The sequence below is a fragment of the Hemicordylus capensis genome, chromosome 15 (genome assembly GCF_027244095.1).
Source record: "Hemicordylus capensis ecotype Gifberg chromosome 15, rHemCap1.1.pri, whole genome shotgun sequence".
Taxonomy (NCBI): domain Eukaryota; kingdom Metazoa; phylum Chordata; class Lepidosauria; order Squamata; family Cordylidae; genus Hemicordylus; species Hemicordylus capensis.
Window position 1 is genome coordinate 16,736,707 of NC_069671.1, and position 14,969 is coordinate 16,751,675.

The 14,969-nt window shown below is 46.2% G+C and overlaps 2 gene segments (V, D, J or C); both read right to left on the minus strand.

Annotated features, from left to right (window-relative positions):
* Positions 1 to 768: 768 nt before the first annotated feature.
* Positions 769 to 1,783, minus strand: LOC128337922 (immunoglobulin lambda variable 9-49-like). The segment is given in 2 exon segments: positions 769 to 1,113; positions 1,702 to 1,783. Coding segments are annotated over 2 exon segments (375 nt in total).
* An 8,380-nt stretch (positions 1,784 to 10,163) lies between these two features.
* On the minus strand, positions 10,164 to 11,002 carry LOC128338015 (immunoglobulin lambda variable 3-19-like). The segment is given in 2 exon segments: positions 10,164 to 10,495; positions 10,933 to 11,002. Coding segments are annotated over 2 exon segments (378 nt in total).
* Between the last annotated feature and the right edge of the window lie 3,967 nt (positions 11,003 to 14,969).

The following is a 14,969-nucleotide window of genomic DNA, read 5'->3' on the forward strand; positions in this document are numbered from 1 at the left end:
TCTTCTCTTCCCAGAGCGGCTCCATCCCCTGCGGAGGGGAATATCTTACAGTGCTCACACATGGAGTCTCCCATTCAAATGCAACCAGGGCAGACCCTGCTTAGCTAAGGGGACAGGTCATGCTTGCTACCACAAGACCAGCTCTCTTCTCCTAAAGCAGTACTTCTAAAGCAAAGAAGCAAGAGCAGCTCAGAAGGTGCACTGGTGCCCCAGGAAAGTTGCATGAACCCCACCATGCCCCATTTCTATTTCTACAATCTAACATGGCCGGCACAGTTTGCCTACCAATAATGCACTTTGCTCCTTCTGTGCTCTCCTCAATTATTATTTTTCTGGTGCCACCCCTGCAGAGAAGATGCCACCCACCACCACCTCTCGCTTTCTTCTCATTCATAGGATACTTGAGAGCAATTCAGACATATCTGTACATTTGTGCATGTGTTTGTGTGAATGACTGGGCCTGTGTTCAGTTTAAAAGTGAACCTGGATCAAGGCCCTTCAGATGCATGGCCCAGATAGGATGAGTACCTCCGCACCTGTATTCAACACAACATGTTTGTGGCTGTACCTGTGTACAGATCTGTGTACATGGTACACTCATTGTACGAGTATTGAACATAACGTGGGGATGGGTCCCTGGTGTTAAGAGCCCTGGAGGGGAAATCGTCCCAGAAATGGGCCTATGCAGCCTCTCTTCTCTTCTCTTTTTCTATCTGAGCTTGGGGCCAGATCAGATGAAGTTCTTAATAAAATACTCTGAGTGGAAGGTTTTCAAATCAGTTCCCCATTAGACTGTATCACTGTGGAACTTCCAAGCACCAGCAGTCTCTCCATCACCACAGTAATAATCGGCCTCGTCTTCAGCCTGGATGTTGGTGATGGTTAAGTAGAAATTGTTCCCAGAGGAAGAGGCCGTGAACCGATCCGGGATCCCTTCTCCCCGGCTGCCGCCTGGACGGTGCACAAAGCGAGGGGCCTGCCCAGGTCTCTGTTGGTACCAGTTGTAGTCGTTGCCCCAACTACCTCTACTGCTTCTAGTGCAGGAGAGTTTCAGGGTTTGGCCCAGAGACACAGATGCCGAGGAAGCCTGAGTCACACTCTGAGAATGGACACCTTAAAGAAAAGAAACATCATAATAAGAACACAATGAACAACATTCATTCTTTTTTCCATGCTCTCAAACACAAAATGATGGAAGGACAATAGGAGTATTGCTGGTGACCCAGGTCTGTGTAACGTTAGTTCTCAACTCCTCCTCCTCCTCCTACTCCTCCTCATGCTGTTAAATGAAAAGTCCACTTAGTGATTCACATAGCAAAGGAAAGGAGAGACTAGTTCTCTGACCAAAGGGGCTCAAAATCCTAAGCAAAAAAATCAAGGGAGATAGCCGAAGTCACTGGGAGATGTTCTGCTGGGCATCTCTGGAGACAGCTGTTCTACCCTTGCAAAAGAGCATAAGAACAGCCCTGCTGGATCAGGTCCAAGACCCATCTAGTCCAGCATCCTGTTTCGCACAGTGGCCCCTCAACTCCTGCCTGTGGACTTCCAGCGGCATCTGGTGGGCCACTGAGCAAAACAGGTTGCTGGACTAGATGGGCTTCCTTGGGCCTGATCCAGCAGGGCTCTTCTTAGGTTCTTAACTAAAAGAGGTTCTCCACTTGAAAAGGTGCCTCTCTGACCACTTAGCAGGGTTGATTTTACCAGAGCAGTAACTGGAAAGAGCAAGGAAAAGCAGAGCCCAGACCGCCATGCTGAGCCCTTCAAAGGAGTTTGGCTTTCCGAAGGAGACTGATCACTATGTGGGGGGCATTTGTCCTCCTTTCTTAAATCCCCCAGAACTGAAAAATGGCCTCCACATGCAAATTTGACCACTCCCATCAGCTCTGATAGAAATGGCAGACCACCTCTGAGGAGGCAGCATGTTCCATCCTGGCGAAAGAACATGGAGCAGATACAAGAAGGAGCAGGACTTCTCTCTATAATCATGGATAGGTTTATGAACCTCTGTCATGTCTCCCATTAGTTGCTCAAAAACCCATAAATGTTGTAGTCTTTCCTTGTAAGCCTTGCCTCCCTGATGGTTTCGGTTTGAACAATAAGTGGCACGGAGCGTGGGAACTCATACTTGACTGCCAGGATATTGCTACAGACCTCTGCACAGAGTAGGACTTCTTCAGTCTCTGGGTCAGTGAGCTGGACTCCCCCCCCCCCTTTTCCTTTCTTTTTTAAGGATTTTACTCCAAACATTCCAGCTTTGCTAAATGGAGGGGGTGGGGGCTGGGAGGCATCATTCTAAAAAAATAAATAAATCAAAAATCAAATGTTTTGTTCTTGTCTCAGGAGCTTTGATGACATGAAGATGAATTTGGAGACAGAGCTATGCTCAGTTCACGTGACTTGCTTAAGGCTTTGCGCATGACAGAGAAGGACCAAAAATAGTCACCCAAATAGGTACAGAGCAATTTCCGGCTTCCATTCCCACCACAGGTGCAGAACTTTCAGTTATTATGATCATTGAATTCTCTCATATTGCAGTAAAGGTGGACCAATCTTCCCCCCTAAAGGTTAAAAGTGGAAGTGCAGGCTTCACATAGGCTGTGCCATGTTTGAATTTGCACACATTGGGGAAAGGGACTTTTCTTTATGTATAATTTCCATAAAAAGCAAACGAACAAATTGCTGATGACAAATATTGGGTGAAGCGTATTGATCATGAATGTTATGGTCTTATATGATGCATGTTCAGAAATATTGAGGCATGTGGATTTTTGCAAATATTCAAATGCTCTTTGTCTTCTTTTTGGTCAATTTCACAAGTTTAAAAAAATCAAACGGAAACCTTAATTTTAAGCTGCCATCTCCCCACCCCGGCATCATCACTAGGAGCTTTTCCACGCATAGCTTCCACTAGCTCTCAGGGTAAATGTTGAGCGAAGCCACTTCAAATTACACTCACGGCATGTGGGAAGCAGCCCCTCCCCTCTTCTCTCAGGTTTTCTTTTTGTGCAGATTCATCACAATGCATGCCTCCGTGTTCTCCTTGTAGCCAATGGAGAGAGAGAAAGTGACTGTGTGTGTGTGTGTGTGTGTGTGTGTGTGTGTGTGTGTGTGTGTGAGAGAGAGAGAGAGAGAGAGAGAGAGAGAGTGATCTCTGTGCATGACTGACCATCAGGACCAAAAACAGGCACACATTTGTACTGAACTTCCTGCTTCACTTCCCAGCACAGATGCAACACTTTCAATTATGATGATGATTTAATTATTTAAATGACCCGATGTGGGATAGATGGGTCAAGCTCTCCCTCTACTGGCTAAAGGCATAAGAGCAGGCCTTTCACAGGCTGGGCCGCATTCAACTTTTCACACCGCGCCATATGAGCTTCAAGGCTCACAAAGATGCAGAGTATGCAAAGGATTTTTCAGCTGCTGGAAGATACTTGAAATTAAAGCTTACAGGGATACCTGAAACTTACTTCTGCCTAACCATTACAGAATCAGAGTTTCAAATCACACAAGCTGCTTAAGGTTGCATCAATGTACATTTCTTCAATGTCATGAATGGAAATTGAAATACTAATCAGCAAAACTGGGTGGAGAAACACGATATTGCCATTAGGGATGTGCACGGATCCGGCTGGCCCAGTTTATTTATTTTTTAATTATTATTACAGTAAAAGGCTCGTGAACCCCCCCAGACTGCCGCGGGAGTGGGTGGTTCGGCTCCACATTGAGCCAAACCGGGAGGGGGGGTAGTCAGCTCGACGTTGAGCCTTCAAACCAAACCGGCTCGACAGTGAACCGTCAAGCCGTCGAGCCAGTTTGCACATCGCTAATTGACATCTGAAAAGTTTTATTTATTTTCAGCAATGAAGATATTCAGTTAGTGGCTAAAACCACTCCTCTTTGTAATATCAGAAGACTGGTATTTCCATAGGAGGTCCGAGTCTCATCCAAAGCCCCAACAGTTTTCCAACTTCAAAATAATAAAGATTCCAACTTTATCAAAAAGCTCATCTTCATTCCAGCAGTTCTGACAGTTTCCTCACATTGGTTAGCTCCAAAGCAGCATAAAATATTGGGAAAATATTGTGCCTATGTAGAACTTCCATGTTATGAAAATAAAACATCAGTTCAGTTCCTTTGTGGGTCAGATGGCTCTTGGGGGTTGGGTTGAAGTCGCTGGGGTTTGAGGGGTGGAATTACTATTTCCGAGTAGACATAACCAACTTCCCTTTCTCTGCAACTCCTCATTCACAGAATAATTGGAGTTGAAATCCCTGGAGGGGGAACATCGACAGAATTGGGCCTTTGCAGCCTCCTCTCTATCTATTCCAAATCTGTCCTTTGAAGAGTTTGAGACCAGATCAAATGAAGCTCTGAATGGATTTTCAGCTCCTTGCTCCGAGAGGACTAGAGAAGGTTTTTGTCTCAGTTCTCCATTTGACTGTATCACTGTGATACTTTCTACTACTGGTGGTCTCCCAGTTACCACAGTAATAATCAGCCTCGTCTTCAGGCTGGATGTTAGTGATGGTTAAATACCCAGTGTTTCCAGAGTAAGACCCAGTGAACCGATCAGGGACCCTTTCTCCCCTCGTACTGCTACCATACCAGAGGAACTGAGGAGCCTGTCCAGGTCTTTGTTGATACCAGGCATTGTAGTTGTACCAGCTACCACCACTGCTTCTATTGCAGGAGAGTTTAGCTGTTTGGCCCAGAGACACAGAAGCAGAGGCAGACTGAGTAACACTCTGGGAATGGACACCTTTTTCAAAAGAAAAAATAATAATTAGAGCACAATGAAGAATCCTCACACATTTTTCTGGGCTTTCAAAGGTTACAACATGTTAAATATAAAAGTAAAACTTTGGAATTGGTCCAGCAGCCAATGTAAAATAGCTCAAAGTATTTATGATGATGATGATGATGATGATGATGATGATGATGATGATGATGATGATGATGCTATTTACACACAGTCTACCAGATGTTATTGACTGGATTTGGTACTTTAATTATCGGGCCCTTTCCAAGGGTCTAGGACAACTAAAGAAAAATTAAAGATAGCATTGTAGTATCCGTGCTGTCCCAAGTAGTGTGGCCTTATGTAGCTGATGTGTTGTCATTTAATGGATGCCCAGGGTGTCAAGATGGTGTTCAAGTTCCTTTGGTTCTGCAACATGGGCACCAACAACTATTGGCACCACTGTTGTTTTCTTTTCCCAGAGCCGCTCAATTTCAATCTGAAGGTCCTTGTATTTGGTTATTTTCTCCTATTGTTTTTCGTTGACCCGTCTATCCCCTGGGATTGTAATATCGATGATCAGAACCCGATTCTTCTCGATGACTGTCAGATCCAGCGTGTTGAGTGCTAAATGCCTATCGGTTTGTATCCGAAAATCCCAAAGGATTTTTGCCTCCTCATTTTCTGTGCCCTTCTCAATTGGATGATTCCACCAATTCTTACTTGCTGGCAATGTGTAATTCTTGCAAATATTCCAGTGGCTCATTGCAGCAATTATTATTATTATTATTATTAGTAGTAGTAGTAGTAGAAGCAGCAGCAGCAGCAGCAGCAGTAGCAGTAGAATGCTGTGCAATAAATGTTCATGTGGTGCTTTAAACAGGAGATAAATGAGAAAATAGTTCTATGGCCAAAGAGGAGATTCCAAGAATACCTTGGGTGGACTGTATGGTGGGCCAAATGACAGTTGCTCCCCCGCCCTGCTTGAATGAAGGGGCCTCACCACTTTGAAAGGGTGCCTCTTTAGGCAGTTAGCAGGAGTCTCTCTTACCTGAGCAGTAACTGAGAAGCGCCAGGAAAAACAGAGCCCAGGCCATGGTGAGCTCTCCAGATGAGTGTGACTCCCTGAATCAAAGAGATAATGGGGTGGGACCTTCCTCCTCCATTCTTAAATCCTCCAGAGGGGGGAAATGACCCCCTCCATACCCACACATGCAAATTTGTCCACTCCCACCAGCTCTGCTAGAAATGGCACACCTCCTATGAGAAGACATCACATTCTAGACATTCTAGCCAAATGCAGAACAGATGTGCATGGAGATATTTTACAAAAGAAGAGGAAAAGGTCAAGGCTTAAATGGTCAAGGATGAAAACAGATGTCCCTGTGACGCACTCAGAGTGGCAGATGCATGCAAGGATCTGAGGCGGGAACGGTGTGTTATCTCAGTTGAACATGATTGCTGGCAAGCATCCATGATGGGGCCAGTTTGGATGATATGTTGTCCGACTGGCCTGACAAATGTGCTAAAAAAGAGGATTATGTTAGAAGGCATCAGCTTAGATGGCACGTTTTCTGACTGGCTTGCTGCACAGGATAAAAATGTGCATACATTAACTGTGCATGTCTCCATCAAAGTGTGCTGTTTCTTAAGGATGCATGCACATGAGTCATCCACTTAGAGTAGTATTTCTGTTGTGTGGGTTCACACAACCTGTTTCCCCTGGTTAAGTAATGGTGTGCTGTAGGGAGAAGGGATGTACACACTCATCATGTTGTGTACTCCTTTATCATATGGAGCAGGCCAGCCAACCAGGACCATCCCAAAGGCTGCATTCACATGTAATGGGGGACTGGAGTTGCAGGGGCTTCCGGTCTCCTTACCATTTTGTCCGAACGCATGCAACTCCAGTCCTGTTTGTTGCACGACCCAAGGTTGTGCCCAGAAGGCTCCAATTGGAAACTTCATTTTGTATTGCTGCTCAAAACCAAGGGTCCAAGGAGCCTCTGCACCATCTAAATGCAGCAGTGGAGGCTGCATTCACAGGAACAAAGGAAGCTGCCATATACTGAGTCAGACCATGGGTCCATCTAGCTCAGTATTGCCTACCCAGACTGGCAGCTGCTTCTCTAAGGTTGCAGGCAGGAATCTCTCTCAGCCCTATCTTGGAGATGCCAAAAAAGGAACTTGGATCCTAGATGTTCTTCCCAGAGCAGCAAATTTGGAACTCCAGGCTGTGTCATCTGGAACCGGAATTGAGGGAGGAAGCTCCTCCCACAACTCTGGCATGGTTGGTTGTGTGGGCTGTCCTTCATGGATGAAGGACAGCCCACATAGCCCTGTCCCCCTCCCCTCTGCAGTCTTGCTGAGGGCACTCTCCCTGTTGTCCAGATGCAGAAAGGAGATAGTGGGGAGGGGGAGCAGAATGCAGGTCCGTCAGAGTTCCACATGATGTGTGGATGTGACCATAGTTTTCCATTTGTAAATGCTGTACCACACGTCCACTTAAAAGAGTTACCAGCCTCTTTCTCGCTGCTGCTTCTCCCTCACAAGACAATTTGTATTAAGAGCCCTGGGTGGTGGGAGAATCCCAGAAATGGTATTCTGTGTCCTTTCTATCCATTTCAACTTTGTTTTAAATGAATTCAAGAATAGATCCAATAAAGCCCTTTAAGAATTCTCAGTTCCCTGCCCTGAAGAGGTTTTTGTCTCAGTTCCCCTTCAGACTGTATCACTGTGGGACGCCCAAATAGAACCGGTGCTGTACCGGTCGTTACAGTAATAAACAGCCTCATCGTCAGCCTGGACGTTTGTGATGGTTAAAAAGATTGTGTTTCCGGAGGCCGAGCCAGTAAACCGATCTGGGACCCCTTCTCCTCTGGTGGTGGTTTGATAGACCAGAAAGTGAGGAGCCTGTCCAGGTCTCTGCTGATACCAAGAGTACCAACTGCCCCAGGTGCTCCCGCGGCTTTGTGAGCAGGAGAGTTTAGCCGTTTGGCCCTGAGACACAGATGCAGAGGCCGGCTGAGTCAATGTTGCCTGGGAACTGACACCTTTGGGAAACAGAAAGACAAAAGAACACGGCTTGTGAAGGTTGAGGCAGCAGTCTAGGGAAGGTTAGTCCAAAACAGTTGGACTAACAGGTTAGGTTAGGTTAGGTTAGGTAGATTAGTCCTGCCACAGTTTCAGCAGGAGAAGCTGCCCTTAAAAGATCCCTCGTTCCCCATTTAAGAGGGTTTCTCTTACCTGCACAATAAGTGAGGAGTGCAAAGGAAAAAAGAGCCCAGGCCATGGTGAAGTTGGCTCCCTGAAATGGACAGATAGCTGGGTGGGGCATTTCCCCACCTTTTTAAACCCACCCCAGAGATAGAATGACCCTCCTCCCCATGCAAATTCACCCTATGCCATTGGCTGTGCTGGAAATGGTACACCATCTCTGAGGAGACCCCCATGTTCTAGCCAAGCCAAAACCACCAGAATAAAATGAGCATGGAGGGGGAAGACCTTGTAAGAGATGAGAAAAGGTTTAAATGGTCAAGGATTTTTTTTTTTAAAGATGCAGCTGTGATCAAAGAGAGAGTGTCAAAAGCCACAGGGAACTGAGGAGGAAACCGCATGTTACCTCAGCAGAGATTCATTCATTCATTCATTCAATTTCTATACCGCCCTTCCAAAAATGGCTCAGGGCGGTTTACACAGAGAAACAACAAATAAATAAGATGGATCCCTATCCCCAAAGGGCTCACAATCTAAAAGAAACATAAGATAGACACCAGCAACAGTCACTGGAGGGGTCCTGTGCTGAGGGTGGACAGGGCCAGTTACTCTCCCCCTGCTAAATAAAGAGAACCACCACATTAAAAGGTGCCTCTTTGCCAAGTTAGCAGGGGTCCTGCTAGTAATCTGCATCTGTAGCAATCATCCTGCAGATGACTGCTGGTAAGCAGGCATCATGGATGGGGGGACCTGTAAGGGGAAATCAGAAGGTAGGAGAGAAAGTGCTTGACCACAGTCATGTATTATTCCCCACAACGTTTCTTGCTTCTTGAATAAGGTCACCAAAAGTCAGGGGAAGTGTTGTGGGAACAAATGGCTAGCTTGGCGCCTAGAAAGGTTATGAGCGGGTCTTGTGGGAGTAAGCATGAATTGTCCCCTTTGATAAGGGGTCTGCCCTGGTTTGCATTTGAATGGGAGACTTGATGGGTGAGCACTTCCCCTTAGGGGATGCAGCAACTCTGGGAAGAGCATCTAGGTTCCAAGTCCCCTCCCTGGCAGGATCTCCAAGATATGGCTGAGAGAGACTCCTGCTTGCAGCCTTGGAGAAGCCACTGCCAGCCTGTGTAGGCCACGGGTTCTCAATGTTGAGTCTCCAGATAATATTGGACTTCGACTCCCGTAATCCCCTGCCCCAGTGGCCTTTGGTTGGGAATTATGGGAGTTGACGTCCAATAACATCTGGGGACCCAACGTTAAGAATCCCTGGTGTAGACAAAACTGAGCTAGATGCAGAGGTGCACCTAGGTAATTTTGGAGCCTGGACCTAAAGGCCTTTGGAGCCCCCTCCCCACCCCGCAAATTAAGCATCATCATGCTCTGCCGGGTGACCACACTATCCGGGACAGACTAGAGAGAATTTGGGGGTCTAGGGGCTTTCGAGTCCCTGGACTTCAGCCCCAAAGTCCAGGGGTAAGCGCACCTCTGGCTAGATGGATCAGTTTGACTCAGTAGACGGTAGCTTCCTATGTTCCTATGAAAACAGAAAGGGAACTATTCATCTTCGTCTTTGTTTCTTTGCATCTTGTTCTTTGCCTTTTTTATCTTCTATTTCTGTTCTCGACTGCACAAAAACCTATTTCATTTCACTTATTTCACTGCCAATTTTTTAACCACTACTCAAAGTGTTCCTAAATGCACATTAGAATAAAGGTGGCTCTTTTCCAATCTTCCATTGGAAGTGAACAGCAATTGTCTTCAGACACTAGTCGGGTTCAAATGATATGGCCTGGCAGCTCTCATGAACAGGGAGTGACCCTATCAGGGTGTCCACCCTTTCGACATATCCTTAATCACGTGTGATGGCTATTCATCTGAATGACCCCTAAACACAATCCAAACAAGTACTTCCACTTAAAATCCCACTTTAACAAAAGACAAAATCTGACCAGAGCCCTGAAATGATGCTTTATTGAATGCCTCTCAGGGTGGGGATGAGGACCGCCATCCAATTGAAGCACTTCAACAGCCTCCCTCTCATAATTTCAACTCATTCATAGGACAGTTTGTGTTCATGCCCAGGGTGGAGGAGGGTGAGGGCATTCCTTTTCTATCCACCCCAAGTCTAATATTTAAATTGTTATGAGAAGAGATCAAATGAATTCTCCATTACCTGCCCTGAAGAGGTTTTCATCTCAGTTCCCCATTAGACTTTATCACTGTGAGACAGCCAAGAACTACCACTGAGGTATGCATCACAGCAATAATAATCAGCCTCATCTTCAGCCTGGACATTTGTGATGGTTAAATAGTAAGAATTTCCAGAGGAGGAACCAGTGAACCGATCGGGGATCCCTTCGCCCCTGCTGGAGGTTTGATAGACCACAAAGCGAGGAGCCTGACCAGGTCTCTGTTGATGCCAGGATTGGCCACCGTTCCAGCTGACCCCACTGCTTTTTGTGCAGGTGAATTTCACTGTTTGGCCCAGGGACGCAGACATGGAGGTGGGCTGGGTCAAACTGGCCTGAGAACTGACACCTTTTGGCAAAAAAAGAGAGAGAGAGCAAAAAGCACAACCTTCATTCATGTTCCCTGCATTCCCAAAAGCATCACTTTCCTATTTTAAATAATATACAGTACAGAGATGGCTGTTGTTGCTGATCCACAGACCTAAGTGAAATTAGTTCTGAAAACCGCTCTTGTAGTCTTTACTATCATATGAAGAATATCTATAAGCCACATTTCAAGGAAAAGGGCACATCATCACCAACAGAGCAAGATGAATGAGAAGATAGTCCCTGACCCCGAGGGACTCCAAATCTAAAGAAGAAATAGAAGGGAGACACCACCAGCAGCCACTGGGAAGGATGCTATGCTGGACAGATTGAGGACAATTGCCCTCCCCACCTGTTCAATATATTAGAAGCACGACTTTCTAAGCCACCTCTTTGCCCAGGTACCTGGCTTTATCTTACCTGCACAGTAAGTGAGAAGCGCAAGGAAAAACAGAGCCCCGGCCATGGTGAGCTCTTCAAGGGAGCCTGGCTTCCTGATGGAGACAAATAACAGAGTAAGAACTACCCCCTCCTCCTCCTTAAATCCTTCAGAGAGGAAGAATGCAAATTGACCCACTCCCATTGGTCCTGCTAGAAATGACGAGAACATATTTATGCCCAGTGAGTACATGCAGGATGGGATCTCACATACTGGGCATCACTGCCTGCGCCCTACATATCGATCCAAAATCCACTTCTAACTGGATAAAAAGGCACTTTTCAAAGTGCTGGTTCTCTTCTATTTTGAAAAAACAACACCAATAACACTTTAAAAAAATGACACTATAACAACACTTCAACAAAACAGACAGAATCAAAGCAATTCCTTCAAAGACTAATTTATTGAATGACTTTCAGGGTGGAGGTACATAGGAACATAGGAAACTGCCATATACTGAGTCAGACCGTTGGTCTATCCAGCTCAGTATTGTCTACCCAGACTGGCAGCGGCTTCTCCAAGGCGGCAGGCAGGGATCTCTCTCAGCCCTATCTTGGAGATGCTGCCAGGGAGGGAACTTGGAGCCTAGATGCTCTTCCCAGAGTGGCTCCATCCTTATTCCTGAGGGGAATATCTTACAGCGCTCACATGTAGCCCCCCATTCAAATGCAAACCAAGGCAGACTCTGCTTAGCTAAGGGTTAGCTTACTACCACAAGACCAGCTCTCCTCTCATCCCAACTTCGCAACGCCTGGACCAATATGGACCAAATTGGGTACTGTTGTAAGGACACATAGGGATGCCCCAATGGTGTAGTTTGTGATGATGTCATCCACCCCGATCCAAGATGGCGGATGTGTGAACATTTGAGGTGTAAGAGGTCTAACAATTTGAAACAAATTGAGTCCAGCTATAGAGATAGTGAAAGAGAAGTAGGCAGATTAGTTCTTACTAGAACAACTTGTTTAGTATTATTATCGGAGCAGAAATAGAATACCTGCTAGATCTTTTTTTTTTTTTTTTCCTGGGGGAATGTCCATCTTCTTTCTTTGCCCCAGTCTAGGTCTGGATGCATCCTGAAACCCCTGCCAATTACCAAGTCATACTAATCAACTTCACTTTAGCAGAGAATGTAGGTTCAGGTCTCTTCCACTGCACTTCTGCACTGTACAGATAACACCTGTCTGATCAATGCCAAGTAATTATGCCCACACCTATTCTGTGTGGCCTACATAAGGCAATCTGGCAACTTGCCCAGAGGTGTTTTTATTTTAAGAAACGAGTCTGATATCTGCACATGAGTGAGCATCAGGACCAGAAATAGGTGCACTTTTGTACTGAACAATTTCCTGTTGCACTTCCCACCGCAGGTGCAGGACTTTCCATTATTATGATTATTTAATTCTATCAAATGTGGGGAAGTTGGACCAACATCTCCCCCTACAGGCTAAAATAGACCTTACATAGGCTGTGTCATGGGGTCCATTTCACACACTTCGTCTCTGTCGTCTCCGTCTCCCAGACTGATACAAGTGCAGTGGTGAGGCAGTCAAGAGGGGCACCCCATCACTTCTTGCAAATGATAGCCAGACTTGAGAAAGGGCTTTGGATAGTCAGGAGATTAGAGGAGAGCACTGGTCACTTCCAGGGATAAAGACAAGCCTGACGGTTGACCATGGTAACTTCACACCCTCTGTTAAGCTTAGGAACATAGGAAGCTGCCATATACTGAGTCAGATCATTGGTCCATCCAGCTCAGTATTGTCTACTTCATGGGACAGTTGGTGCTAATAACTTGGGAGGGGGCACAGAAGTGTACCTAGGTAATTTTGGAACCTGGACCTAAAGGCCTTTGGAGGCCTCTCCGCTACAAGTTAAGCATCATTCTTGAGGGCACAAACCACACTACCAAGGACAGACTAAAGAGGATTTGGGGGGCCCCAGGGGGTGTGGAGGCCCTGGACTTTGGCCCCGAAGTCCAGGGGTAAGAGCGCATAGGAAGAGCCTATGGGGTAAGAGGGTACATAGGAAGCTGCCATATACTTAGTCAGACCCTTGGCCCATCTAGCTCAGTATTGTTTACACAGACTGGCAGTGGCTTCTCTTGCAGGCAGGAGTCTCTCTCAGGCCAGTCTTGGAGATGCTGCCAGGGAGGGAACTTGGAACCTTCTGCTCTTCCCAGAGTGGCTCCACCCCCTAAGGAGAATATCTTACAGTGCTTTCACTTCTAGTCTCCCATTCATATGCAACCAGGGCAGACCCTGCTTAGCTAAAGGGACAAGTCATGCTTGCTACCACAAGACCAGCAATCCTCTCAAGAGAGCTCTCCTCTCCTGGGGGAGGGACATTCCCAGAAATTGGACTATTGTGCCTTTCTATTGATGTCAATGGTGTCTTTGAAATATAGTGAGACCAGATAAAATGAAACTCCTTAAGATTTCTCAGTTCCCCACTCTGGGGAAGACATGTGAAGGTTTTTGTCTGAGTTCCCCATTAGATTGTACCACTGTGGAACATGCTACCAGTGCTATACCAGTCGCAACAGTAATAATCAGCCTCATCTTCAGGCTGGACATTGGTGATGGTCAAATGGGCCGTGTTTCCAGAGTAAGAGCCAGTGAACCGATCCGGGATCCCTTCTCCCCTGGTAGTGGTGCGATAGAGCACAAAGCGAGGAGCCTGTCCGGGTCTCTGTTGATACCAGGAGTAAGCAGTGCTCCAGCTACCACCACTTGTAGAGCAGGAGAGTTTAATGGTTTGGCCCAGAGGCACAGATGCAGAGGCAGGCTGAGTCACTGTTGGTTGTGAACTGACACCTATACACAACATAAAATAAAAATAAATACAAAGCACAACCTTCATTCATTTTTTTCTGCTTTCACAAAAGCATTATCTTCCTGTAATATATATACTATGAAAATATATTTGTTGTTGTTCCACAGGACTACACGTTCGTGTGTAAAATCTAAACACTATTATTAATATCATTATCACCATCATTATTGTGGAGGAGGAGGAGGAAGAGGAGGAGGAGAGAAGTCGCTAGCAGCAGCCACTGGAAGGGACATTATGATGTGATGAATATGGATGGTTCCTCTCCCCATGAGAAATATAAGAGAGCCACACTTGAAAAAGGTGTCCCATTGCCTGCTTAATAAGCTTTTATCTTACCTGAGCAGTAATTGAGAAGTGCAAGCAAAACTGGAATCCACACCATGGTGACGAGGTCTTCAAAGAGACTGGCTTCCTGTTCCTGAAGCAAACTGAAGCAAACCTCCTTTCTTAAACCTCCAGAAATGAAGCATGCAAATTTGTCCATGCTCATTGGCTCTGTCTGAAATGGCACACTTCCTCTTCAGAGATATCACACTCTAGTAAGACCAATGACCACCAAACAAATTTGCATGAAGAGGAACACTATAAAACAGAAGAGAAGGCTGTCAGGGAGCTGAAGAGACCGCCATATGTAACCTCAGCCCAAATGATTGCTGGTAAATGGTCAAGAAGAGACAATTTGGATTATATACTGGCCGCATTCGCACAGCATGCGGAACTGCAAGTCCCCCACCCCCCGGGATGTATTCAGACAACAGGGAAAGCATCCTTTCTGCAGCCAGCGAGACTGTAGAGAGGAGGGGGAACTAGCTGGGCGGGCTTCCTTCATGCTTGAAGGACAGTCTGCACAGCCAATCACACAGGGAGAGAGGGCGGAGATTCCTTCCTCCACTCCAGTCCGGACAAATGCATCCTCCATTCCATTCGGATGGAACAGAGGTCCATGGACCCTCAGTTTTGAGCAGCAACATCCACTATAAACTGAGGGTTTAAATTGGTGTGTGAGTGCAACTTCAGGTCGTGCAATGGAGCTGCATGCCTTCGGACATAACGGTAAGGAAACCGCAAGTCCCTTCACCTCCAGTCCCCCGTTACATGCAAAAACAGCCATTGTCTGATTTCCCTGCCCTTTGGCCTGCTAAAGAAACATGGGTGCATATTGGAATGACCCACTTGGGGTGAT